The following is a 26,418-nucleotide window of genomic DNA, read 5'->3' on the forward strand; positions in this document are numbered from 1 at the left end:
AATTTGGACTGCAGTACCCATTTCAAACGCTTGTTGTCACTCTTACATATAGCACCTTTAAAATGTACAGTGTGATACTGAGAAATGGCAACTTCCACATGTGACAACTAGTCCCAGTCTCCCCTAAAAAACTCTATAGGCTAAAATATAAGCAATACTTATTCCCAATATGGCCTGAATACATTAAACCGTAGAAGTTTAATGTATCTTGCTCTGGCTAAACATCTCATAAATGAACGCTTCACCAGAGTCGCGAGTCACACGTGAACGTGCAGCCCAGCATGACGCGTTTTACCGTAATACTTTATATTCACACCGCGAGACTGCGATCCATATCGAACTCAGACACTGAACAGCTTGACCGGGATTAGACCTCAAAACCTGTCAGTGTCTTGATAAAGAGCCAATTACATATTTCACATGGACATAAACAGAGGAGTACAGTAAGTCCTGCCACAACGTTTTTCTCTTTCAGCGATATGGACGTGCAAACACGGATCCACAATGATTGTACTCCATCTGCGGTTAAACGCTGCACTTTTACGCAATTTAAGAGTTATTGGCTTTTAATGTGCACATGGATATTAGGCATATATGACTGATACTAAATTAAACGCCATTAATGTCTGTTTGGTTGTATGTTTTTCTTCATATAGCGGCTTGTCGTGGACTTTGGGAATGTGAGTGCGCGTTTATTAGGAGGACTGTGAGTGTGGAAAGTGTTGAGGGTCTTCTGTACGTGGCAGCGAGTAAATCTCTGCAAAACATCTCAAACATTGCGGAGGACTGTTTATTAAACCCTTTAGCACTCAACTCAGAATCGGAGGTAAGGGCTTGTAACTGGGCTTTGTTTGTAGATTCATTCTGCTTACTACTTCATACAGTTGCTTCATATAGATGTATAGTTTCGTCTTTAAATAATCTCTTTATTTATTATTATGTATCTTATCTGCAGACTACAGCGGTTTTATTCAGATATTTGTCGCATTTAATTTCTTGGCATGTCACATTATGATCTGAAAGTGCGACCTTTGAGCGTTTGGTGAACTTTAAATTAGAACATTGTGTTTTTATTAGTGTTAAACCAGTACTAAAATAAATGTGGACGCTTTTCAATTATTTCTAATCTAGCTTTTAAACAAGCTGATCAGTTTTAATTGTTTTGAGAATGTTCCTTCTGTAAGAGTATTTCAAGGGTTTATACATAAAAAGTTAGCTTTGATTGGAGAATGTGTGACAGTCTGATCAAATATACTTATTTATATTTAAAAATATACTTTTACCTTTTAATATAATAATTAAATGTGTCACCATCATTCTTTTCCAGCCACATTTGTAATACTAAAGGCAAGTGTCAGAGAATAGTTTTGTAAAGTGCTGGAATCAAAATACTTTAATGCATCTTATATATGATAATACTTGTAATTAACCGTGTTTATAAGAACATATACCCATTTATATGTGGGTATAAGCACTTGTTTTAATTAGTGGAAGTGATTTTGCTGATATTCTGTAGGGGCACATGCAGATGAACGGTTAGGCTGATCCTCTTCAGGAGAACAGGAAATGTACTAGATGTCGTCATCTTTCCCATGCTTTCACTACAGGAGCATGATGAGACTGTAGAATTGATTCTGATTTACCCCACTCGTAAACTTTAATAAACTAAAACTAATCTCTTTATAAGAGTAAGATAAAATGTAGAGAGTAAATTTAGGGGGTCAGTGTCCAGCCCAGCCCCACCTCTAGATTAGGCCTTGTAGGATAATGAGAATTGGGGAGTAAAATGTGTTTAGGTGTCCTAAAAATAATGTCACAGTGCAAAAAATCTTAATGGTCCTAAATGTAGCCTTTATTTTCTTTATGCAAAATATAATTATATATACACTGGCGACCAAAAGTTTGGAATAATGTACAGATTTTGCTGTTTCGGAAGGAAATTGGTACTTTAATTCACCAAAGTGGCATTCAACTGATCCCAAAGTATAGTCAGGACATTACTGATGTAAAAAACAGCACCATCACTATTTGAAAAAAGTCATTTTTGATCAAATCTAGACAACAGACATCACTCCAACATCTTATCCTTGAGTAATCATGCTAAATTGCTCATTTGATATTAGAAAATCACTTGTCATTATATCAAACACAGTTGAAAGCTATTTGGTTTGTTAAATGAAGCTTAACATTGTTTTTGTGTTTGTTTTTGAGTTACCACATTATGCAATAGACTGGCATGTCTTAAGGTCAATATTAGGTCAAAAATGGCAAAAAAGAAACAGATTTCTCTAGAAACTCATCAGTCAATCATTGTTTTGAGGAATGAAGGCTATACAATGCTTGAAATTGCCAAAAAACTGAAGATTTCATAAAAAGGTGTACACTACAGTCTTCAAAGACAAAGGACAACTGGCTCTAACAAGGACAGAAAGAGATGTGGAAGGCCAGATGTACAACTAAACAAGAGGATAAGTACATCAGAGTCTCTAGTTTGAGAAATAGACGTCTCACATGTCCTCAGCTGACAGCTTCACTGAATTCTACCCGCTCAACACCAGTTTCATGTACAGCAGTGAAGAGAAGACTCAGGGGTGCAGGCCTTATGGGAAGAATTGCAAAGAAAAAGCCACTTTGAAACAGAAAAACAAAAAGAAAAAGTTAGAGTGGGCAAAGAATCACAGACATTGGACAACAGATAATTGGAAAAGAGTGTTATGGATCTTAAACCCATTAACTTTTGTGGGATCAGCGAGACTGTAAGGTGCATGAGAAGTGCCCGACAAGACAGCCACATCTATGGCAAGTGCTACAGGAAGTGTGGGGTGAAATGTCACCTGAGTATGTGGACAAACTGACAACTAGAATGTCAAGGACCTGCAAAGCTGTCATTGCTGCACATGGAGGATTTTTTGATGAGAACTCTTTGAAATAGTTTAAGAAGTTCTGAATACTTTTTTCAAATTGTAATAGTAATTTTTCACATTATTAATGTCCTAACTATACATTGTGATCAGTTGAATGCCACTTTGGTGAATAAAAGTGTGTGTGTGTGTGTGTGTGTATATACACACACACACACACACACACACACACACAAAGTCCATAATCTTATTACATTTTTTCACAAATTTGACTGCATTCTTCATGCTCAACCATTATACCAAATTATACCATTAACCATTATACCATAAAATAACCAAAGTTATTTTAAATGATCAAACAACTATTTATTTTTTTCTGTAATTTATGGGAAATGTAATTTCACCAGTGACTACAACCCAACATTTAGTGCCAAACTAGCTAGCCAGTACTGAGTGATTGTTAATTTTGGATAATTACGCAACCCCTTTACTTGACAACAAAATTAACTGTACAGTCACATTCCTGAGAATGAGAGCTTTCATTTGATATATGACTTGTCCATTTAGGTGCTATGTGAAGGACTTTTATTTTTATATAAATATTTCTACCCCATTACCTCTAGGGGACGCTAATTTTCAACGAAATTTTTTTGAGGCCTTATTTTGTTATTTTAAGTAATATAAATGCAGAAGTAATGGTTATCTCTGAAAAGGTCATGTTCTAAGCTTTCAAATGATACCGCATATGCCTGACATATGTATACGGAGACTTTAACGTTTTAAGAGTAAACTGTTTTTGCAATATAGCGCCCACTTTGGATCTGCCGGCGGGTGCATAGAATTTAAGATTTATTGCTAGAAAAATACAAAATCACACAAATCAGGGTTTTATACTGTATTTAGACATGGACCAAATTTTAATAACAGGATTGCAAAAATGGATATAAAACAGCTCATACAGACCTAAAATTTAGTGTGACCTCCTGCACCTTCGTTCACTGCCTATTTATTAAAAATAAAATGTGACTTTTTTTTTTTTTTTTTTGAGTTTCAAGCTCCGTTTTTTACCCCATTTGTAAAAAGTAGCATAACAGAAACGAGCAGCTGAAGACAGTCAAATACAGTGGATTGAGCGCACATTGACTGTAGATAACCACCTGAACTCAAGATGTTTACGGACTGAATTGAATCTGGCTGTGTATAGTTGTTTAATCAGGGTTCGTACAAGGTGCTTGAAGTACTTGAATTTGGCTTTCTAAAATTTAAGTCCTGGAAAACCCTTGAAAGTGGTAATTTTTACCAAGAGGTGCTTAAAAAGTTCTTGAATTATAGAAAATCTTAAAATGCGTTGCTTAAATCATTTAATAAATGAAATGTATTCATTTATTTTCAGAAAAACAGACCACTAGACCACTGCTAAAGCAGGCAGCGCATAGACAACGCTGTCACGTGGCACCTGTTACTTTTAGCAGCGCTGTTCAGAATGGGCCAATCACAATCAAGTGTTACTGGAGGATTTAAAAAATATATTTTATAGATACTGCTGTTGCGGATTTAAGTACAATTTACTCTCCAGAGTGAAAAAATTATATGAGATCTAAAACATTTTGAATGATTTGAATGCAGATCAATGGAGGATTCAGTTTTGTGAGCCGTCTAGCGCCCCCTTCTGTAAAGAAAGCTTTGTGTCTAACAAAATGGGTTATTTCTGATAACATTTGGGTCAATATCAAAATATGTTGACAAACATGTCCCTTGACATTTTTAGTCATGAAAAAGCCTTCAAATAGCGAATATATATATATATATAATATTTTAATTTTTTTATTTTTAATAATTTTATAACCTAACCTTTAATTACATGAAATGGCTTGACTCCATTTTGCAAATTTTTTAGAAAATATATTTGAAATTTTTAATTGCCTGAAAGAAATCCTTGTCCTCTTCATCTGGTACACCACTTTTATGACATGTAAAGTTATTTGTGTATTTATTTTGTACTTATTTTTTATAAAAGCATTAGTGCAGGGCCGAACAAGTGTGCTAAAAATCAAAACAAAATTATTATTAATAATTTAAAAAGAATGTTTGTCCCTTGATTTCATGTTACTGGTTTTATCAATGTTAAAAAAAAAATTATATTTAAAACATTTTTTTAAATACAAAAAGTTGTAGAAAACTATTTTTAAGGTTTAAGTTTAGAGGCTGCTTAAATATGCATATAGTGATTTTTCCCAGCATGTTAAAAAGTTATTCACATTTTAACTAATATTTTCACACAAAAATATTTACTGTTGTACCCCATTGAACCCTCAAAATGAACTCTCGTTAGTGTTAACTTAGTGTTAACTTGCTTCGTTCGTGAAACAAAATTAAATAATAAAAGAAAGAACAACAATTAAGTTGTCTTTTATGAATAAAAATGAATGTCAACATGTTACAAAATGTTTGCCCTCAGCGTTTATAGGCAAAAACTGAACTGAATGAAAAAATGCAATATTTTGTAAGTTGGAAAGTCAACATTTTTTGAGAATGACCCATTTGCAATTTGGGTCAGTTCCTCACATGAATCTGTTGTGTGACTTGATTCTGGCTACCACCACTGGAGTTCGCTAGCTCGCTAGTTCGAATCCCAGGGCGTGCTGAGTGACTCCAGCCAGGTCTCCTAAGCAACTAAATTGGCCCGGTTGCTAGGGAGGGTTGAGTCACATGGGGTAACCTCCTCGTGGTCACTATAATGTGGTTCGTTCTCGGTGGGGCACGTGGTGAGTTGAGCGCGGATGCCGCGGTGGATGGCGTGAAGCCTCCACACGTGCTATGTCTCCGTGGCAACGCGCTCAACAAGTCACGTGATAAGATGCGTGGGTTGACGTTCTCGGACGCGGAGGCAACTGGGATTCGTCCTCCACCACCCGGATTGAGGCGAGTCACTACGCGACCACGAGGACTTAAAACTGCATTGAGAATTGGGCATTCCAAATTGGGGGAAAAAGGGGGAAAATCCGAGGAACACAGCACATGAGTCATATGGACTACTTTTAAGAGACACAGTTATTCACTTTTGTTGGAAAGCGAAGTGTGTTTTAAGGGAGCACACTACAATTGCACATCAATTTCATCATGAATGAACCAAGAATTGTTACTGTGAGAATGTGTAGATAAAGATGCTTATTGTTGTACTTGTAATAAGTGGTGTTTTATAAAAAATAAATGAACTGAATGGTTAAAATATTTTTATTTAAAATAAACAAAATATATATATTTTTTTAATGACATCTCAAGCATAGTCCTTGAAAACAAATAAAAATGTGCTTGAAAAGTCCTTGAATTTAACTGAAGCATCTGTACAAACCCTGTTTAATGGCAAACTTATGAGGCATTGTGAGTTCCTTACTGAGCTGCACAAGTTTTCCTTGTCTCTTCTTAGTGGTGAACTATTTTTAAAGTGGATGCTCTTGGTGGTTTCCATTGAGCTCTGTGATCAAGACATTTCACCCACACCCAGTTCAATTGTTCAGCTGGCTGGTTAAATGTTTTGACAGTAATGACTGGTGTTTAGCTAAAAGGTTAGTTAGTTCTCTCTCTCATGTTTATACTGCAGACTTTACAATCACCAATTCCATCATGAAAAGATGCTCTCCCCAGAAATTGTGGAAAGTGTTAATTAGCAAAAAATTCCAATGTCTGTGATGTTTCTTTTAAATATTCATTTTAAAATACAGCATAGGACCTGCACCTACCCGACAAGAGTTCAAGCTATTTTTTGGAAACCCAACAATAGCTGCAAAACAGTAATGTGACTGTCTGAAAGATTATCTTGTCTCCCCAGCTGGCAGTGTACTATGTCAAGATCAGTATGTGTAATGGCTAAATTGATGATTAAGTAGAGTACACATCACTATCAACACATTTGTTTAATTGCCACATTTTGTACTGTAAAACTGATTAAAGTTGAACATTTTTAACAAGTAATGTAACTTAAGTTACACCAAAAAAAAGAACGAAAAATATGTAGATCATAAATTAAAATAATAAATAAAATAAAGACACAATAATAATAACAAAACTGTGAAACAAATAAAAAAAAAGTTTCAAAATTAAAGCATTTTGTCTTCACAGAAAATCCTTGTTGTTTTGGCTGGGTATTTAGGTTTTCTGTCTTTTAAGTTTTCTGAACAAACAGTATTTTATTGGAAATTTCAATATAACCATTTATAGAGCTGTACTGTACCATCACACAACACAGAAAACTGAAAAAAGCTTACAGCACTTCAGAACAGGCCTCCAGCCAAATAAATAAATAAAGCTCTTGTAGCTGACTGCACACAGTGTCATCTGGCTGATTTAACAGTGTGTATGTTGCTGAGACAGTAATTGTGCATTTAGACCAGAGGCGTCGTAAGCGTCAGATCGACCGGAAGTCATTCATTTTCTATGGCAGCCAGCGTCTCTCGGCGGCGAGAAGTGGCACGTCCGTGGCTGGCGTGTCTTGGGCGTTGTGGGCGTCAGAGGAAAGTTCAAGTGCGGGCAACATTATGGTAATGAGCTTTGACGCGGTTCGGTGGCAACCTATTGAAATATAGAAGTGCTCCGCTCTAGCAAAGTCTAGAGAACACAACAGTGTAAACTTTGGTTCCCACCAAACAATAGTTCCGAAGACAAAATGGAGGAGAAACAAATTATTGCCGTGGTGGGTTTTCTCGTAATGTACGATCTGTCCCTGTTTGCTTACAGGGATATAAATTTAAAAAACGATGCATGGACAAAGGTATCTGAAATTGTTGGTGTGCCAGGTGAGTTGATGAAGTGGATATTATGGTTTATATAATATACTGCTGCTAATTTTGGCGCCATAGCATGCAAAACCGTGCTGCCTGATCAATCGGTAACACATTTATACCATCAGCGTTTGTCTTTTTATATTTAATTACTTTCTGCCATCGATCGATTTCTTACTTTCACATTTAAAAGATTTCATGAGGATATACGCTACTTGTGATAGGTCAGCAAAAAGATACCGGTCGACATGTCTGGATGTTTTGCGGCCCCTTTAAATATAGTTTACAAAACCATGCATTCTGAACGAACGTTGCCGCCTGTTTCAACTACGTCAGAGCGTCCACGAATCTTCGATAGCGTTGTTGGCAGGGCAGCCAGAGCGAATTTTGACGCTCTCACCTCCTCTGGTCTTAATGCACGGTAGGGGGGGGGGGGTCGGGGGGGAGAGAGCCTGGTTGAGTTTACATAGGATGCATTGACATTTCACTCTCTTGAGCATCATAAATCGGAGTCATTATTGCTCGTTTTAATCTCAGTACTAGGGTGGGATTTTAATTTGCCCAAGTTCCTCCCCGACCTGTTTCTCAAATGAATACTCCCCCCATATCCTCTGTTGGAAATTTGGTCAGCAACTTTATTGAGTATTGCTATTTTTTGTAGCTCAGTGTTGTCGTCATTTGTCTGAAGCCTGTACTTGGCACGGTGCTGGTGCAGAGCAAGGTCGTGCAGAGCAAGGTTCTTCATTTTCACAAGTTGTGTCTGAAAAAGAGGATTGCAGGGGACCCTGCTCTGGACCAGGTGACAGATCAATTTCATTTTCCATTTCCATGTCCTTCTTGAACAGTAGTCTCGTGTTCAGGTTGTAAAAGATCAAATAAATTACTGTAACAATTAAAATGGAACAATAACAAGGAGAAGGAAAACTGCCTTCCCTCTTTTCTTATCTTATTTTCAACTACTTTCTCCTCCTGTCACCCCTCCTCCCTCGTCTTTCTCCCTCCCATTATTCCCTCTTCCTAGTAAATCAACTTACTTCCAACCTATTTTCACTTGGTCTGTGCAAAACAAAAGGCCACAGGAATTGCAAATGTTGAATTATCCACTTTGGCCTTGGTGTTAGCTGTTTAAAGCAACTCCCGCTGGGTTTTCCTTTGAGCTTCCCAAACTGCGTCCTCAGCATAGCCATTCTAGTTAGGACATCATCTACTGTATAAACAATTACAAGAAAACAAACAGCAATGTTAAATTGATCTACCTTGCTAGGCTTTACGTGTGTGTGTGCATGTGAATGCCAATTTGGGACTAATTAATTCCTAAAATTGAGCAAAATCAGAGAAAACCTCCTTTTGGGTGCATTTTGGGACATCCTCATTTGGAAAAATGATTTGTTTTATTATTATTTTCTACTAACAATGCAAACAGTTCTGTTAAGGTTAGGTCAGTTTATAGTAATTATAGTTAGCCTTATATGAAACAACAGAAGTCTATAGTAGGTCCTTATATTGTGTGTGTGAATGAAAAAGCCTTTAGAAATTAAAACAACATAGCTAGCTATCTATCTATACGTACTGCATCTCACCTGACAGCTGTAACTCTTCAGCGATCCTTCGTAAAATGTCATCTCTGACAACCCTGTCATGGTAGACACTACAGGAAACATCATACAGGGCTCGCTGCTCCTGCAAAAGTTGAACTAGTTGGTCCTCTTTCTCAGTTGTCCAAATTCGCTTCTGCACTGCCATCTTCGTCTTTCTTCTTCTGTGGTTTTTGTCTCCTCCTGATTGGTCAACTTCTGGTAGATCGCCAGATCGGCTCGTTCAACCATGCGCACCTCACGAATTCAAGCCGTTAGCAGCCGAATTTTTAGACATTTTAAAAAATTATCAGGAGGTCGTGAGCTGCTCGTAAGCTGCTCGGCTCTGCTTGTAATTCCTCTCACATAATGTGAGCCTTGACCACACGAGCACCTACGATTTCGACACAATCTCTCCTGACAGGAAAAAAATCGGTCAGGAGTTCGCAGGACAGGTAAAAAAATTACCTTTAAGGAATTAGATTCTTTAACAGTTTCATTCACAATTCATACTTTTTATGTGTGTGAGGAGGTCAGGAGATACCTGCATTTGTAAAACTAAGTCTGAAGAAATATAAAGACATGGGTCTAAACTAGTCCAGTATCTCATGTTAGTATCTCGTGCTGTATATACAAAACAGCCAACACAGAAGAGTCGTTCGTTCATGAATCGGACTACACTGGACACGTGTTCTGACTGTCCACATCAGTGCAAAGTTTTTGTATCTTTCTGCGCAGTGCACACACACTGCTTCAGTTCCATTGGATGAATTCAAAGAGAGGGGCAGGGCAGATGTGACTGATTTTGAGGCAGAGTAAAACTACTGCAAATAATACTAAAAGGACAATGTTTTCACTGTGAAATTACCTGTTGCAGCTCCTTAGTTGTTCTTGTGTAGAAAGACAAGCAAGCCTATTTATCCACTACCTTTTGTACACTGAATATAAAGGTCTAAACAGTACACTAAGGTTTGGTTTCATTTCAATTTAATTGAACAGCTCTTGTTTATTTTATACTGTAACAAATACGTTTTATTAACGTGTTTAAATGTAAAGTTCATACAAATATTTTTAATATAAAAGTTATTATTTTGACTAGGCTCTAAAATATAAAACTAATATCTTAAAGGTAAACTAAAGCCCAAAGTATACTTCGGTCAGACACAAATGCTAAGCATCCGCATTCAGTCTTGTCATCAGCAGAGTGCATGAGCACTGATCACTCGTAGCCCGATTTTTCGCGCCCAGTCGACCGCGTTGTCTTTGTGAGTATACTTTTCTTACTGCAAATGAATAGGAATGCATTCGACACATGCACACTACAACTGCTTTGTGACACTTTTTTAGTACAAGAAAATCTAGGCGGAGTGCTGATGTAATTTGCGTCACACATACTGTGCGCGGAGGGATCCGCAACACACACACCCGAAGTATACTTTGGCCTTAACAGCACGTCTTTGAACGTGCAGAATGTGTATGCGCCTGAAGTTATTTGCACTAATTTGTGGGTCCACAAGGTGGCAACACTTACATTTGAGCCGTTACTGTCACGAAGAAGTGCTAGAAGATGTACTGTAATCGTCACTAAACATCAGGAGATGAAGGTAAAACAACAACAGTGGATGTGTAAGTCGAGCACCTGTGTGAGAAGGTCAGGAGATACCTGCATTTGTATAACTCGAATCTGAAGGAATATAAAGACATCTTTTGGGGTCTAATGCTGTTTTCATGTGCTATCAGATTTATCCTACTTCCCATTTCTAAAGTGGTAATTACAAGTACTTTGTGTTCAAGTGCTTTGTTGTCAGAAAGAACAGGAAACATGTACGACGTCAGTTTCATTCATACATATTCCTTAAGGTACTTTTATTTTGACACCATAATACATATTACTCAGCTTGCTGACCTTAATGGATTTTGGGTCAAATACAAGCTGTTTTTACAGTGTAAAAAGGTACAACATGTATCAAATAGTTGCTGATATACATAAATGAATATGACCGAAACTGCAAGTGTTAACAATTAGCTGAATTTAGAAAAATGTATAAAACCATTGGGGGCCTGCGTAGCTCAGCGAGTATTGATGCTGACTACCACTCCTGGAGTCGCGAGTTTGAATCCCAGGGTGTGCTGAGTGACACCAGCCAGGTCTCCTAAGCAACCAAATTGGCCCGGTTGCTAGAGAGGGTAGAGTCACATGGGGTAACCTCCTCATGGTCGCGATTAGTGGTTCTCGCTCTTGGTGTGGCGAGTGGTGAGTTGTGCGTGGATGCTGCGGAGAATAGCGTGAAGCCTCCACACGCGCTATGTCTCCGTGGTAACACGCTCAACAAGCCACGTGATAAGATGCGCGGGTTGACGGTCTCAGACGTGGAGGCAACTGAGATTCGTCCTCCGCCACCCGGATTGAGGTGAGTCACTACGCATTTTGAAAGTTTACGACTCCTCCCATCTCGGAAATTCGGGTATCAAAATTATCTCCCAAGTTTCCTAGTCGTAATTATGACTTAAAGGGTCATTCATGTGCAACTTCCAAGTGGGAAACTCATATTAACGATAAATCCGATAGCATGTGAAGTCAGCATAAACCCCTGAGAGAAATTCCGGTGTCTCATAGTGGTCGTAGTGTGCATGCAGTAGATGTTAGATGATGACTCTTGAGTTTATAGTATCATATCAGCTTAAACTGATACTGTGCACACCTGCTGTAAATCTGGTGGAAATTCTGCATGTGGACTTTTTCAACTTGAATGCATTTATTAGTGAATGACACTGGGTTTTTTTTTTTCTTCTACTTCTTTTTCACCAGTAGGACAAAGTCAGCAGCTGTTTCTTGACCTGTTTGTGGTTAAACACCAAATAGTTTTGTTGAAACCATGCCCTACTTGACTCAGTCATGGATCCATATTTAACTCAAAATAGTGGCTGTTGCCTACAACATCTATTAAAAGCTGTTTTTAAACAACCGCAAGAATCTAAATTATATCCAGTGGCATATAAAGTAGTATATGTGCACATTGTTAAATGTCTGTATTTTTTTTATATTTGTTTTTTGTAGGTCTTGCTTGACAATGTCGACGTTTCTGGTGATAACCGTGTTTGCTCTGTCATGCCTCTTTTCGGCCACGCAAGCAGAAATCTTCACATCAATTTGTAAGCATATATTTTTTAGCTTTAAGTCTTCTGAATTCACCTTTTGTGTTTTACAAAAGAAAGTCATATGGGTTTGGAACAATGGATGAGTAATTTATAAAGATTTCCAGAATTTTCCTTTTTGGATGAGCTGTTCCTTTAATGGTTTACCTTAAAATGTAACATTTTATATGAATAGTTGATTTGATGAAGAACTTCCCCCTCCATCCATAGGCCAAATGACAGACCTGATATTTACAGAGAGGGAGCTCGTCCAATCCCTGAAAGAATACATCAAAGCAGAGGAATCCAAACTTGAAGCTGTGAAGAGGTGAATCCTTTACAAAAATGTTTTCTGAGTCAGATTTCATTTATCTGTAGAACTACACACAAACCCATGACTCATTTGTGTGTTGATTTGTTTTGGTTTTCCTCTTCTGCAGCTGGGCTAATAAACTGGATCTGTTGACACGTGTGTCCACCTCGGACCCTGAAGGCTTCCTGGGTCACCCGGTGAACGCCTACAAGCTGATGAAGAGACTGAACACGGAGTGGTCAGAACTAGAGAGCTTGGTGCTACAGGATCCTTCAGATGGTATATGGCTTTATCACAAAATAGTCACTGCAGCTTTAAAGGGATAGTTCACCCAAAAATGAAAATTCAGAATGACAGTCAGAGTCACCATTCACTTTTGTTGTATAGAAAAAAGAGCAGCATCAACATTCTTCCAAATGTCTTGTGCTACATGGAAGAAAGTAATTTGTACAGGTTTGGAAGTACAACATGTGCAAACTATTTCTTTAATACTTTTTTATTTTTTACATTACATGAGTGAATACATTCTTTTTTTGGGGGGAGGGATTTTTCCCCTTTTTCTCTCAATTTGGAATGCCCAATTCCCAATGCGCTTTAAGTCCTCGTGGTCGCGTAGTGATTCGCCTCAATCCGGGTGGCGGAGGACAAATCCCAGTTGCCTCCACGTCTGAGACCGCCAACCCGCGCATCTTATCACGTGGCTTGTTGAGCGCGTTGCCATGGAGACATGTGTGGAGGCTTCACGCCATCCACCGCGGCAACCACACTCAACTCGCCACGCGCCCCACCGAGAACGAACCACATTATAGCGACCACGAGGAGGTTACCCCATGTGACTCTACCCTCCCTAGCAACCGGGCCAATTTGGTTACTTAGGAGACCTGGCTGGAGTCACTCAGCACACATGGGGTGAGTGAATACATTCTTAACACTCCACGTGGCAACATGTTGCAACACATGCTCACACAAGCTCACATTAGGGTGACAGAGTGCATTCATGAGCAGCTGCAATGACTCACTCTCTTTCTAATAGCTACACAAATACTCATACTCTGCTGCACTTTTTACCATACAGAGACCAGCAAATTCTCATTATAATAATGATATAAGAGACATTTGAGGGAGCTTGTTTTAAACTGTTTAGGCTTTCATTTTTTAATGGTGATGTATTTTGGCTGGTGTTGGTTCTACTTCACACCAGATGTTTATGTCAGGTTCATATTTAATATTTAATTCAACAAACTGCTCTATGGATATCTTAACATTTCATTTTCACTTCATAGTTCTGTCAGTCTGACATAGGAGGTTTTAGGATCATGCCAAAAGATAAAAAAAAGGAATGTATATGTTTGTACACCAACAACCATTCCCCATACTACACCGCGGAATTGCGCCTTGCTAAAACGGTGTGTTTAAATGTTCCTATCATACAGCTATGGTCTCATCCAGAAAAATACCTTTATTTTGAAGTCCTTGAGTAAATTTTTTTTTTTTTTTTTTTTGTGTAAAAATATATAATAATTTTTGTGCATTGCAGTAATGACATTAGGCTATGACAGTTGTGGGGATGTGCTTAATTGTCATGAAAATAATGTCACAATGCACACATCTATAGGCTTTAAAAATAGGCCCTTTAAGCACTGAAGGTGTTTTTAAAGATTTTCTGTTTCAGTGGCATGCCCAAAAATAAAGGCTTATAGCTAAAAAAAAAAATTAATAAATAAATAAAACAAAGAGGGTTAATTTTTGATATCATTTTAAATAACATTTCACATTTTTTTAGTGAAATAGATTGTGATAAATTATGAGACTCTCAGCCTAAGAAGACATTATATATCTTAGGGTGTAAATAAATTAGCTCTGAAAAACTACTTTTTTGTTCCCAATCATATCACTTGTAATTGAGTAAAAGTTATAGCATTACAAAAATAATTTACCCTAGTGTCCAAAAAATATCTCCAAACAAATAAAACATAATAATTGTACAAAAGAACTAATTACACATGCACATACAACAATGACTATAGGTATGCTCTCTCTCCTAAGCATTCAGACATGAGTAACTCATTCAGTTCCATTCTGTGTCATTTGAGCCATCATTGAGTCTGTAGTGTACTTGGTGCCATCTCCTGGTGGCCATATGTAATTAGAGTGAAAGATCCTCTCTGCCCGTGGGTGCTTCTCATTTCTAAAACTGTGCATCCTCGATTCCTTTCCTTGATTCCTTTCCTCGCGTCCTAGCTCCACTCTCTTAGGGAATGAGGAAAGGATCCAAGGAAAGTAAACGAGGACAGTGGAATCAAAGCAAGATGCATTTGTCAAATGAAATGTCCTGCTTCTGTAAAGCAATATCAACCAGCAAATGCTTCGAAAGTGGAGCGAAACAGCGTTGTGTGCTACCTCTATTAATGGAAAGAGTTGCGTGAAGGCAGAGCAGATGCGTTTACTCGCAGACCGGTCTTGAGCTCTCAACTGCGACGTGCAGCGTAAATCTTTAACGGTACTTGTCCGCTGGCATCTTTCCAACTGTAAACGCGCATATTTAAGATTACATTTTTGCTTGTGTACTGAAAGCAATGATAGACAAAACACACTAACTTTACATATTACAAACACACGCTCCAATCAGCTGCTCTCAGGCATTGTTATTCAGGCATTGAGTGATTTCTTCAGCGTCTATGGACACGCAGTGAGAAGTACAGCGCGAGTCGCAGAAACCATTTGAATTCAGCACAGAATTCTCTGGTGAAATCCTCTATGAAACCATCGGTGAGTAAACTAGTTTAAAATCATATTAAACGGCCCGACATTTTGAAAAGCATTGACAAATGAACAGGAGAAAACACTAACATGCACATATATAAATTAGTAGTCTTTTCACACATCAGCGCCCTTTAAAAATTACCATGAATTAATATGGTAACACTAAGTGTGTTAATAATAGTATATCAGATAAATATAGAATAAATATTATTATAGCCTACTAAAACTATGGCTCTATTACATTTTTAATAGGCTACATTAGGGTGTGAGAGAATATCTTTCATTTTTGTTGCAATTATGGCAGTTTCTAAATGTTTATATCGCGTATTTAGACTTTTGTGTTTAGTGTACTGTTTTTCATTTAAAAAAAATGCCATAGTCACTTTTATAGAAATGCAAAATTGAATCAAGGGCTTTAAAGCCTGGACCTTTGTGAATTATTGACAAAACTAGTTTTCCTTCTGTGTAAAATCTGTTCTCTTCTAATGCCCTCGGATTATAGAAAAAGATAACTGGTTTTGTTTGCTTTCAAAATTTCAAGAGATGACTGAACTTGAATCAACATCAGCCCAATGAAAGGAGTCCAAATTAAATTGCACTGTCAGAATAATTTAGCCCTGTATACTGTAATTTGGTGTTAACGTTTTTACATTTTTATATACCTTGCTGTTAAATTTACAGCTGCATACCAACTCAAAATCAATTCCCTACCATTGAATGAGCACTTAAGTGGGGCAAAATATGCAATATTATTGGTAATTGCACTTATTTCTATAATATAATAATAATAATCACTTTTATTATTAGTACCTAAATTTTTAATTTTATTGGCCCCAGACCCCCACCCCAACCGGTGCTAACAAATGAGGTGCTGGTACCAACACCCTAAACACAAAAGTCTAAATACAAGTGGCCTCCAAGCTCCACTCTGGAGCACTGTGAGTTCGACTGCTATGCCTCAGGGATAAGCACGGCCCCCTCATTACCATACGGACAAAGAAATGTAGAAAAAAAAAATGTGGAAATAAATATATGTAGAAATAAATACATTTGGAAATACAAAAATATGGAAATATATGCATGAATAAATAAATAAATGTAGAAATAAATATACAGTAAAAAAGTCTTATGTGCATAAGATGTGTGTCAATAGGAAATATAAATGTTAGACTCACAAACATTACTTTTGCAAATAGAAAAATTAGAACAGAAGAACAGGGAGCCCTGCAATAGATGTCATGGCCCCCACAAAGCCCCCCACTGAACATCGTGTCAGTCTGAGATTACATAAAGAGACAGAAGCAGTTGAGACAGCCTAAATAAATAGAAGAACTGTGGTGAATTCTCCAAGAAGCTTGAAACATCCTATCTGCCAACAACCAAGGAAAACTGTGTCCAGGTGTACCTAGGAGAATTGGTGCTGTTTTAAAGGCAAAGGTGGTCACACCAAATACTGATTTAGCTTTAAGTTTACTGGACTTTGTATGACATTAAGTGATAAATAAAAACTATTTATGTAATTATTTTTGAAGACATCCTCACTATGCAACATTTTTCACAAGTGCCTAAAACTTTTGCACAGTACTGTATGTAAAACAATTTAGGGAATAAATTAATGTGGAAATAAATTAATAGAATTATGCATAAATAAGGAAATAAAAGTATAAATGCTTATGTTTGTCATATTTTTTTTTTTTTTAATTTATTTATGTATTTATATGTACACTTTTTTTAATTTTTTACATTATTTGCAGATATATTTATTTTTATTAATGGCAGTCCTCATCCTCCATATCAGAGCGCGTTTTTGCGCAGCTGCAGTACCTCGGCGTGTTTGCTTTTATGTTAGTAAAACTTTATTTATTAATATATTCACAATAAATCCAAATAATTCATGATGCACTGTTGAAGTATGTGTCAGTTATGGTTTATTTAAACTGCAAAGGTAATGCATAAATTAAAACTTTTGTGTCAGATGTGAAGGTGGAGGATAATTAATACGTGCATCAGGTGCTTAGACCGATAAGTCTTCGGCATAGGATGCTCCTGTGTTTCCTCGCTCAAGCGTCCTCGAGAAGCTTCCTCCATCCTCTTTCATTGCCTCCTCACGGTGCATTTAGAGAATTGATACATCCTTCATGATGGTGAACTTGGATCAGTTTCCAGGTCACGGGCTCGAGGACGGAGGAGCGAGGAAACGAAGATACACAATTTAGGAAATGAGAAGCACCCCATATTTGGATGACTTTCACCTCTGGTTGCAACCTTCTGAATCCTAACACGTTTGGTTTAGCGTTCCATGATGCTGGATGACATACTACATAATTTCCGTTGTTGTCATTTCATCCAGGAAAGCTAAAAAATGTTTAGCCAGATAGCACATTATGTGCTGTGTGCACGTTGTGCTTCATGTGGATTTATCTAATGATCTATGCATCCGATTACCTTGTGTGTGGGCTCATTTTAAGAATAATCACCTACTCTAAATAATGCAGTGTGATATTTTATGATTGTTTTTCATGAAGTTATAAGTGAAAACATGGCATATAAGCAAAGCAACACCTGTTTACATGTAAGATGTATGTCAAAGACGTATACTTAGCTATTACTCGCTATTTTTTTTTTCTGTGAGTAAAACAAATAGGCTGGTTGTATTCTACACTGAGAGCTTTCAAACAACATATGACACATGGCTATTTGATCAGTTTGATGTCTTTATCAATGACAATAACATGTACAGTGCAAAATTATTAATAAATTATCAAAACGGAACACTTCAAATTTGTCTGCAAATTTCAAAGCACTTGTTCAGTTTTGGTCATAATGCCTACATGCATTATAAAATAGACCTAGTAGAGACTGTTTGAAAACGATACCTGTTTTGTGTTGGTCAAGAATGTAGTTATTAATATTTTGATAATTTTTTTATGTGCAGGCCAATTCGAGCTTAAAAGGTAAATTTTTATATACAATATATGTATCGAAAGTGTAATATATACATACATACAGTGGTGTGAAAGTGTTTGCCCCCTTCCTGATTTATTTTTTTGCATGTTTGTCACACTTAAATGTTTCAGATCATCAAATAAGTTTAAATATTAGTCAAAGATAACACAAGTAAACACAAAATGCAGTTTTTAAATGAAGGTTGTTATTATTAAGGGAAACCTACATGGCCCTGTGTGAAAAAGTGTTTGCCCCACCTGTTAAAACATAACATAACTGTGGTTTATCACACCTGAGTTCAATTTCTTACTGCCACACCTGTTCTCAATCAAGAAATCACTTAAATAGGACCTGCCTGACAAAGTGAAGTAGACCAAAAGATCTTCAAAAGCTAGACATCATGCCGAGATCCAAAGAAATTCAGGAACAAATGAGAAAGAAAGTTATTGAGATCTATCAGTCTGGAAAAGGTTATAAAGCCATTTCTAAAGCTTTGGGACTCCAGAGAACCACAGTGAGAGCCATTATCCACAAATGGCAAAAACATGGAACAGTGGTGAACCTTCCCAGGAGTGGCCGGCCGACCAAAATTACCCCAAGAGTGCAGTGACAACAACATCCAAAGAACTGCAGGCCTCACTTGCCTCAGTTAAGGTCAGTGTTCATGACTCCACCATAAGAAAGAGACTGGGCAAATATGGCCTGCATGGCAGAGTTCCAAGACGTAAACCACTGCTGAGCAAAAAGAACATTAAGGCTCGTCTAATTTTTGCCAGAAAACATCTTGTTGATCCCCAAGACTTTTGGGAAAATACTCTGTGGACTGACAAGACAAAAGTTGAACTTTTTGGAATGTGTGTGTCCCATTACATCTGGCGTAAAAGTAACACCGCATTTCAGAAAAAGAACATCATACCAACAGTAAAATATGGTGGTGGTAGTGTGATGGTCTGGGGCTGTTTTGCTGCTTCAGGACCTGGAAGACTTGCTGTGATAAATGGAACCATGAATTCTGCTGTCTACCAAAAAATCCTGAAGGAGAATGTCCGGCCATCTGTTTGTGACCTCAAGCTGAAACGAACTTGGGTTCTGCAGCAGGACAATGATCCAAAACACACCAGCAAGTCCACCTCTGAATGGCTGAAGAAAAACGAAATGAAGACTTTGGAGTGGCCTAGTCAAAGTCCTGACCTGAATCCTATTGAGATGCTGTGGCATGACCTTAAAAAGGCAGTTCATGCTCAAACCCTCCAATGTGGCTGAATTACAACAATTCTGCAAAGATGAGTGGGCCAAAATTCCCCCAGCGCTGTAAAAGACTCATTGCAAGTTATCGCAAACGCTTGATTGCAGTTGTTGCTGCTAAGGGTGGCCCAACCAGTTATTAGGTTTAGGGGGCAATCACTTTTTCACACAGGGCCATGTTGGTTTGGATTTTGTTTTCCCTTAATAATAACAACCTTCATTTAAAAACTGCATTTTGTGTTTACTTGTGTTATCTTTGACTAATATTTAAACTTGTTTGATGATCTGAAACATTTAAGTGTGACAAACATGCAAAAAAATAAGAAATCAGGAAGGGGGCAAACACTTTTTCACACCACTGTGTATATATATATATATATATATATATATATATATATATATATATATATATATATATATATATATATATACCTATTTCTTTTTTTCTTTTTTGACTTGGGTGAAATAACCCAGACATTTCTTGACATCTCGACATGTTGCTACCAAATGTACTGACATCGACCCCATTCTGCCAAGTGACTGATAAATGGCATCGCCCATCAGACATTTTTCTTCAGTTCAAGTGTGTTTAGCCTTTCCTGTGGTACGACTGATAGCACATTGCGTCAGCAACCTCCGAAACACAGGTTCTCATTCTGCTTTAAATTCAGGAAGTAATCGTGTTCAAATCAGTTGCATTTTCCAAGATTAAATTTTTTTTACTCCACTGATGGTTTGGTTTAGGGTTGGGGTTAGGGTGTATGGTTAATAAAATATGCATTCCTTTTGACTGTATTATATAATTTACAACTAAAAACAACTCTATTTTGGCGCCCCCTGTTGAAATTTCACCTGAAACTGGAGCTGGAACATGCCCATAAGTTCAAAAACATTTCCAGATTTGACCACTGGGGGCAGTGGTTTAAATTTTCGTTAGTACAGACCGATTTCAGCTGAAGAACTTTCCACCTACTATTGCCGAATCCAAAAGGGGATCAGTCAGGTTTTTCATGAGATTCAACCAGATACATAGAGAAGTCATGTCTCAAAAGAAAAGCCAAATTAATCTTTAATAACACTGAATAAAAGTATCGCTAAATTTAAAGTTTAGTTAAGGGTACCGCAAGATGCTAAAACTCTGATCTCACCAAGTCCATATTCTTTCTTTTCTCTTTTGAAGGCTTCATCTCCAACATGTCGGTGCACAGACAGTATTTCCCTGATGAAGAGGATGAGAAAGGAGCAGCTAAAGCTCTGATGCGTCTGCAGGACACGTATAAACTGGATTCTGAGAGCTTCTCTAAAGGCAAACTGCCAGGTCAGGGAAACGCCAACTCTTTTTTTTTTTTTTTTTTTTTTTCTCTCAACCTTCTTTATTCTCACTTGCAGTGTGGTGCTGGGTTACATTTTTATATTGGGTTATGTATTTTATGTTGTAACATTTAAAGACCCCATGAAATCAAAATAGGGGCTTTGTAGCTTTTAGTCCATGTTTGTAATTTGGTCATCTGTATGCTAGTGTACACCTAAAAGCGATCAAAATAAATGTATAATTGGTAAACACGTTTAAAATTGACAGCTTTCTCTGCTGGGAAATATAATAAGAAATATTGATGACTCATCTTGAACTCCGGGGCAAATATTTTTGTCAAATGTCACTGGATGTCGCTAGTCTCTGTACTATAAAGTTGCTAGTGTGCATTCCTACTGCTGTCGCTCTTTATTGATGGACTGCACGTGTGGCCATGTCTCTTGAAAATATGAACACAGTTGAGGCATTTTCCTTGTAAAACTATGATTTCATTCTAATTTGACAAGGAGTCCGTTTCTGCAGGGGAGAGTGTTTTAATATGAACTGCAGCAGTGCTCAATGCATCATAACACTAATAAGATGTATGATCTATCAGTGTATGGATCAAACTCATTTAGACTGCAGACAATTTATTTTCCATGCATACTTTTTATATATATCCTTGTATGTGGTTACAGACAAATTATATAGAACAGTGAAATCACTCACAGAAACTTCTCCTCTGCATATCTAGACAGGTGGTGCTGGGGAGGGGGAGGGTTTCAGAGAAAAAACTCTAATAGTGTGCTGCAGTGAAACTGGCTTGCCTGCAAACAACTGAGGCAATATAAATGTGATGACAGATGACATGGCAAAGGACCTATCAGCTTGCACTATGTAGAGTTTCATAACTTAAAATAATTTTCTAATTAGATTAAACTTTTACTTTTTCCTCAAGTTGTCTCTAAACCATAACTAAAGTATATTTGAACTTAACTACAAAGGTAGAACCAACAACTATTTGTATACCTGAGCAAAAATTCCAAGAAATCTAAGCTGATTTTATATCATTATTTCTTTTATAACATTATCTGATTGCAACGTGACAGATGATTTCGTGTGTGAAGTTGTGTTGTAGTATAGGAACACACTTGATCCAAATGTTAGAAAGTGAACAAATAAACTACAATAAAAATCCATGATAATGTTATACAATATTTTGTCCACAGGGGTGCGCTACAATGCTCTACTGACAGTAGATGACTGCTTTGACATGGGGAAACTGGCGTACAATGAGAATGACTATTATCATTCAGTGCTGTGGATGCAGCAGGCCCTCAGACAGATGGACGCTGGAGAAGAGGCAAAGACACTGAAGGCTGATATTTTAGATTATCTCAGCTATTCAGTCTATCAGATGGGAGACCTGCCACGAGCCATCGAGCTCACACGACGTCTGGTGGCCATTGGTAGGCCATTCTCTCTCTCTGTTGTGTTTAAAGCTGAAGTGTGTTATTTCTGCACTACTAGCGTCACAAAACGGGAATGCAAAAATAACGACAGATTCCAGAAATCTCCCCCATTTTCCATTGGCTGTACAAACAGTGTCCCGCCCCAAACCAACACCACTGGTTGAGCCAATGTTGCTGTTTTGGGCCACTCAAATAAACAAAGCAATCCAAGGTCAGTGTTACACTTTTAGGTAAAATCAACATATGAAAGACTTATAATTGACTCTGCATATTAAGCTGGGATATGAGAATTTTAACATTGAACAATTACACACATTAGCTTTAAACTTTGTATCTTTTTCAGTTACATCTATAGCATTTGATCAAGATTTTTGAACTGCTTTCATTTAGCTTTTAGAAATTGGTAACACTATGCCAAAATGTTGTATATATTATTGCAATAGTTAACCTGCACTAACAACAAGCAATCATTTTACAGCATTTATTAATCTTGGATAATGTTCATTTCTACATATACTAATACATTTTTTAACATTAAAAGTTGTTCGTTAACACTAGTGTGTCATGAACTAACAATGAACATTAACTAAGATTAATAAATGCTGTAAAACATTATTCTACATTGGTAGTTCATGATATCTTATGCAATAAAGGAATGTTCAATCCAAGTTTAGCTGATTTAACAGCATTTGTGGCATAATGTTGATAACCAACAAAAATAATTTTGACTCTCCCCTAGTTAATTAAAAAAAAGCAAAAATCGCAGTTACAGTGAGGCAAGTACAATGGAAGTGAATGGGGCCAGTCCATAAACATTAAAATAATCACCGTTTCAAAAGTATATCCACAAGATATAGACATTATTAGTGTTAACATAATTTTAGTGTGATAAAATCGCTTACCGTATCTGTGTAAAGTTGTATCCAATAATACAACTTCATTGTCATGACAACCATGTAATCCAATTATTGGACATAACTTTACAGAGATAAGGTTAGTATGCAATTTTATGATACTTAAATCACGTGTATTGAACCTAGAAAATTCCTGTAAGTAATTTTATGGAATAGAATCTTATGTGACCTAAAAGAAAAAGTGCTTGAAATGAAAACAGAATATGTTTAGGCAAAGATGCTGCAGTATATATTATATTAGAAATATAGGAGAACTCCCATTATGAGGACAATCCACAAAATGATCCTTGGCAAATTATGTTGGAAATATTGATATTGTCTGGTACAGTTTTTGAATGTATTTCTTGGCTGCAGTGTATAATCATTTTGTGCATTTGCAGATCCCAGCCACCAGAGGGCAGGAGGGAACCTGCGCTACTTTGAGCGTTTGCTTACTAAAGAGCTGAGGGACATGGGTCAGAGCCAACAGGAGCTAGCGGATGAGAGACCAATTCAGCTGGACACTTATGAGCGACCCAAAGACTACCTGCCTGAGAGAGAGGTGTATGAGGCCCTGTGCAGGGGAGAGGGCGTCAAAATGGTGAGGACACTCTTCATACCTCAAATGCACACCGAGAGGTTGGGAAATGTGACTTGACAGCTAAATTATTTTCCTTCACGTTTATGTTTTCGTAAGCAAAGATAATGTAATCAAATTTATGAGCTTTTGCAGTATGTAGTGCTTCAAACTTATTTGACATAATGCAATGAGTTTGAACAAGACCAAGTTAGGTTACTTAGAATGGGCCTCATTCACTAATAACTGCGTACAAATTATTAATGTGCACAGAAAATGTTTGCACGCAATATTCCCACTGAATTGGTATATACGCACATACATTTGTTCTTACCTTTTGCTCTGATATTGCTCAATCCGGATTATTCTAAATGAGGGAACGTGTGCCTGAGGTTGATAATTTGCATAAAACATTCCCAAGCATATGCTTTCGCTTTCTAAAGAAGCGCTATCAACTGAGACGAGATCTCTGAGTCAAGTGTGCCATTGTCAAAACCAGTTGAAACACAATAAACACCTTTTTATATTTGGCTAGACTACTGCATTTTTATGCTGAACCTATCCCAGATTGAGCTTTAACTCACTTCATTTTTGTAACTCTGAAATAAGTAAGACTTCTTGTTGGGTCACTTACTACTTCAGTTTCTTCTCTAATATATATAGTATATTCTAAGGCTGTCAAATTTAAATTCGAATATTCATCGATTTTAAGATAATAGTGCAAATTGAATGCGTGTGTTTACAGACGCATTTAGAAGGTTTAATTTCCTTTTAAATTGACATAGCATCTAATAAAACCCAGCGTTCCTGTACAAAGTGCTGAAACAAACGCGAGTCGTAGCGCAATGTTCAAAGACTTCCATCTAGCATACGTTTTCTGAGGGAACGGCCCCTTGGGTGGAGGTCTTTGGCCGTTGTGTCTTGCTCTCTTATCAGCGTCTCGCTGTATAAGCATTAGGTACGTTCATACAACTGTATTTTATAAAAAACACTGTGGTATCGCCGGTGTTATGAAGCATGAGTCCACGGTAGTACCATGGCACCGGTGTACACTATTGTGCAACACCAAGTTAGCATTGAATCATCTATTGAAGCGTTTCATTTCTCGTTTTACTTTTTACTTAAAATTTAAGAATATGAACTGGCTAAATCTTTTGACTTTATTTATTATTAGTTTTATTTATTTATTTTCTCCCATTTTCTCCCCAATTTGGAATGCCCAATTCCCAAAGCACTCCAAGTCCCCGTGGTGGCATAGTGACTCGCCTCCGGGTGGCGGAGGACGAATCTCAGTTGCCTCCGCGTCTGAGTCCTTCAATCTGTGCATCTTATCACATGGCTTGTTGAGCGCGTTACCACAAAGACATAGCGGGTGTGGAGGCTTCACGCTAATCTCCACGGCATCCACGCAAAACTCACCACGTGCCCCACCGAGAGCGAGAACCACGTTATAGCGACCACGAGGAGGTTACCCCGTGTGATTCTACCCACCCTAGCAACCGGGCCAATTTGGTTGCTTAGGAGACCTGGCTGCAGTCATTCAGCACGCCCTGGATTCAAACTCGCGACTCCAGGGGTGGTAGTCAGCGTCTTTACTCGCTGAGCTACCCAGGCCCCCCAAATCTTTTTTTTGTCTTTATAATTTTATGCATTTTTGATAACAGCCAGCTATGTTCTTTTGTATAAACAATAGTTATGACAAGGTGCTGATTGGTTGTTGATTCATTGCGCCTTGTGGATGTAAAAAGCAATGTCGAATTTAAAAATCAGATGTCTTGCAGCTACCTTTTCACCTACATTAAATAATGTCTTTGAAATTTGAATTTAATTTGAATTTTGTTAATATTTAAGGTAAACATTTTGAATGTAGTTTTTGAGCACTGTTGACAGCCCTAATATATACTGTATAAAAAAATTTCAGTTTAACTTTTTACATGTTTTTATGACCCTGGGGATCTGTGATTTTTTTTTTTTTTTGCGTACGTGTGGTGTAAAGTGGTTCTAAATTTGATCCTTCATTTAGAACAAATTGTAAGTGTGAACTTATTGATGAATCATGATATTCAGAGAGGTATTACGCCTGAATACAGGTGTACACACTAGCGATGCACCAGTATATGATATTGATGGTGATATGATATTTATCGGCCAATTATTAACCAAATTAAAACCATCAGCATATCGGTCATAAGCATGAAAACGGCAATATGAAAAACCAGTGGTTTATTTATAATTAATTAGGTAAATTTGTTGTGTAGTATAAAATGTATGTTTTTTTTTTCTCTGTGTAATATAAGGAAATACCTACCAAAATAAGTATAATCTAAAAAAGTAAAGCATGTCGAAATGCATAATATGAATTTGTAATAATATGTAAAATGTGAGTTTATAATGTTTAAGAAGTGCTCAATCATTATTGTAAATGATTTGTTTTAAAGCATAATTCCTAAGCAAAACATTGATCTGATGACAAAATAAGGTAAGTGGCAAAATATCGGTATCGACCTATAGTGTTTTGTCAAAATCGATATCAGCCAAAAATGTTATATCTTTGCAACCCTAGTACGCAC

At 37.2% G+C, this 26,418-nt stretch overlaps 2 protein-coding genes across 4 annotated transcripts in view; both read left to right on the top strand.

Annotated features, from left to right (window-relative positions):
* LOC127429162 (uncharacterized) overlaps positions 1 to 26,418 on the top strand; it is a 166,742-nt gene that overhangs the window by 108,865 nt on the left and 31,459 nt on the right. The window lies entirely within an intron of this gene.
* The window catches only part of LOC127429133 (prolyl 4-hydroxylase subunit alpha-2-like), a 46,024-nt gene continuing 19,929 nt past the window's right edge, over positions 324 to 26,418 (top strand). Inside the window, exons 1-8 of one of the 3 annotated variants that reach the window (XM_051677977.1) lie at positions 324 to 443; positions 657 to 826; positions 12,272 to 12,366; positions 12,580 to 12,676; positions 12,789 to 12,940; positions 20,796 to 20,933; positions 22,136 to 22,375; positions 23,673 to 23,872. In XM_051677977.1, coding sequence (XP_051533937.1) covers positions 12,285 to 12,366; positions 12,580 to 12,676; positions 12,789 to 12,940; positions 20,796 to 20,933; positions 22,136 to 22,375; positions 23,673 to 23,872 — 909 coding nt within the window. In that variant the 5' untranslated portion in view covers positions 324 to 443; positions 657 to 826; positions 12,272 to 12,284. The remainder of the gene's footprint in view (positions 444 to 656; positions 827 to 12,271; positions 12,367 to 12,579; positions 12,677 to 12,788; positions 12,941 to 20,795; positions 20,934 to 22,135; positions 22,376 to 23,672; positions 23,873 to 26,418) is intronic. The other 2 variants (XM_051677976.1, XM_051677975.1) reach the window with 2 other exon arrangements.

The sequence above is a fragment of the Myxocyprinus asiaticus genome, chromosome 38 (genome assembly GCF_019703515.2).
Source record: "Myxocyprinus asiaticus isolate MX2 ecotype Aquarium Trade chromosome 38, UBuf_Myxa_2, whole genome shotgun sequence".
Taxonomy (NCBI): domain Eukaryota; kingdom Metazoa; phylum Chordata; class Actinopteri; order Cypriniformes; family Catostomidae; genus Myxocyprinus; species Myxocyprinus asiaticus.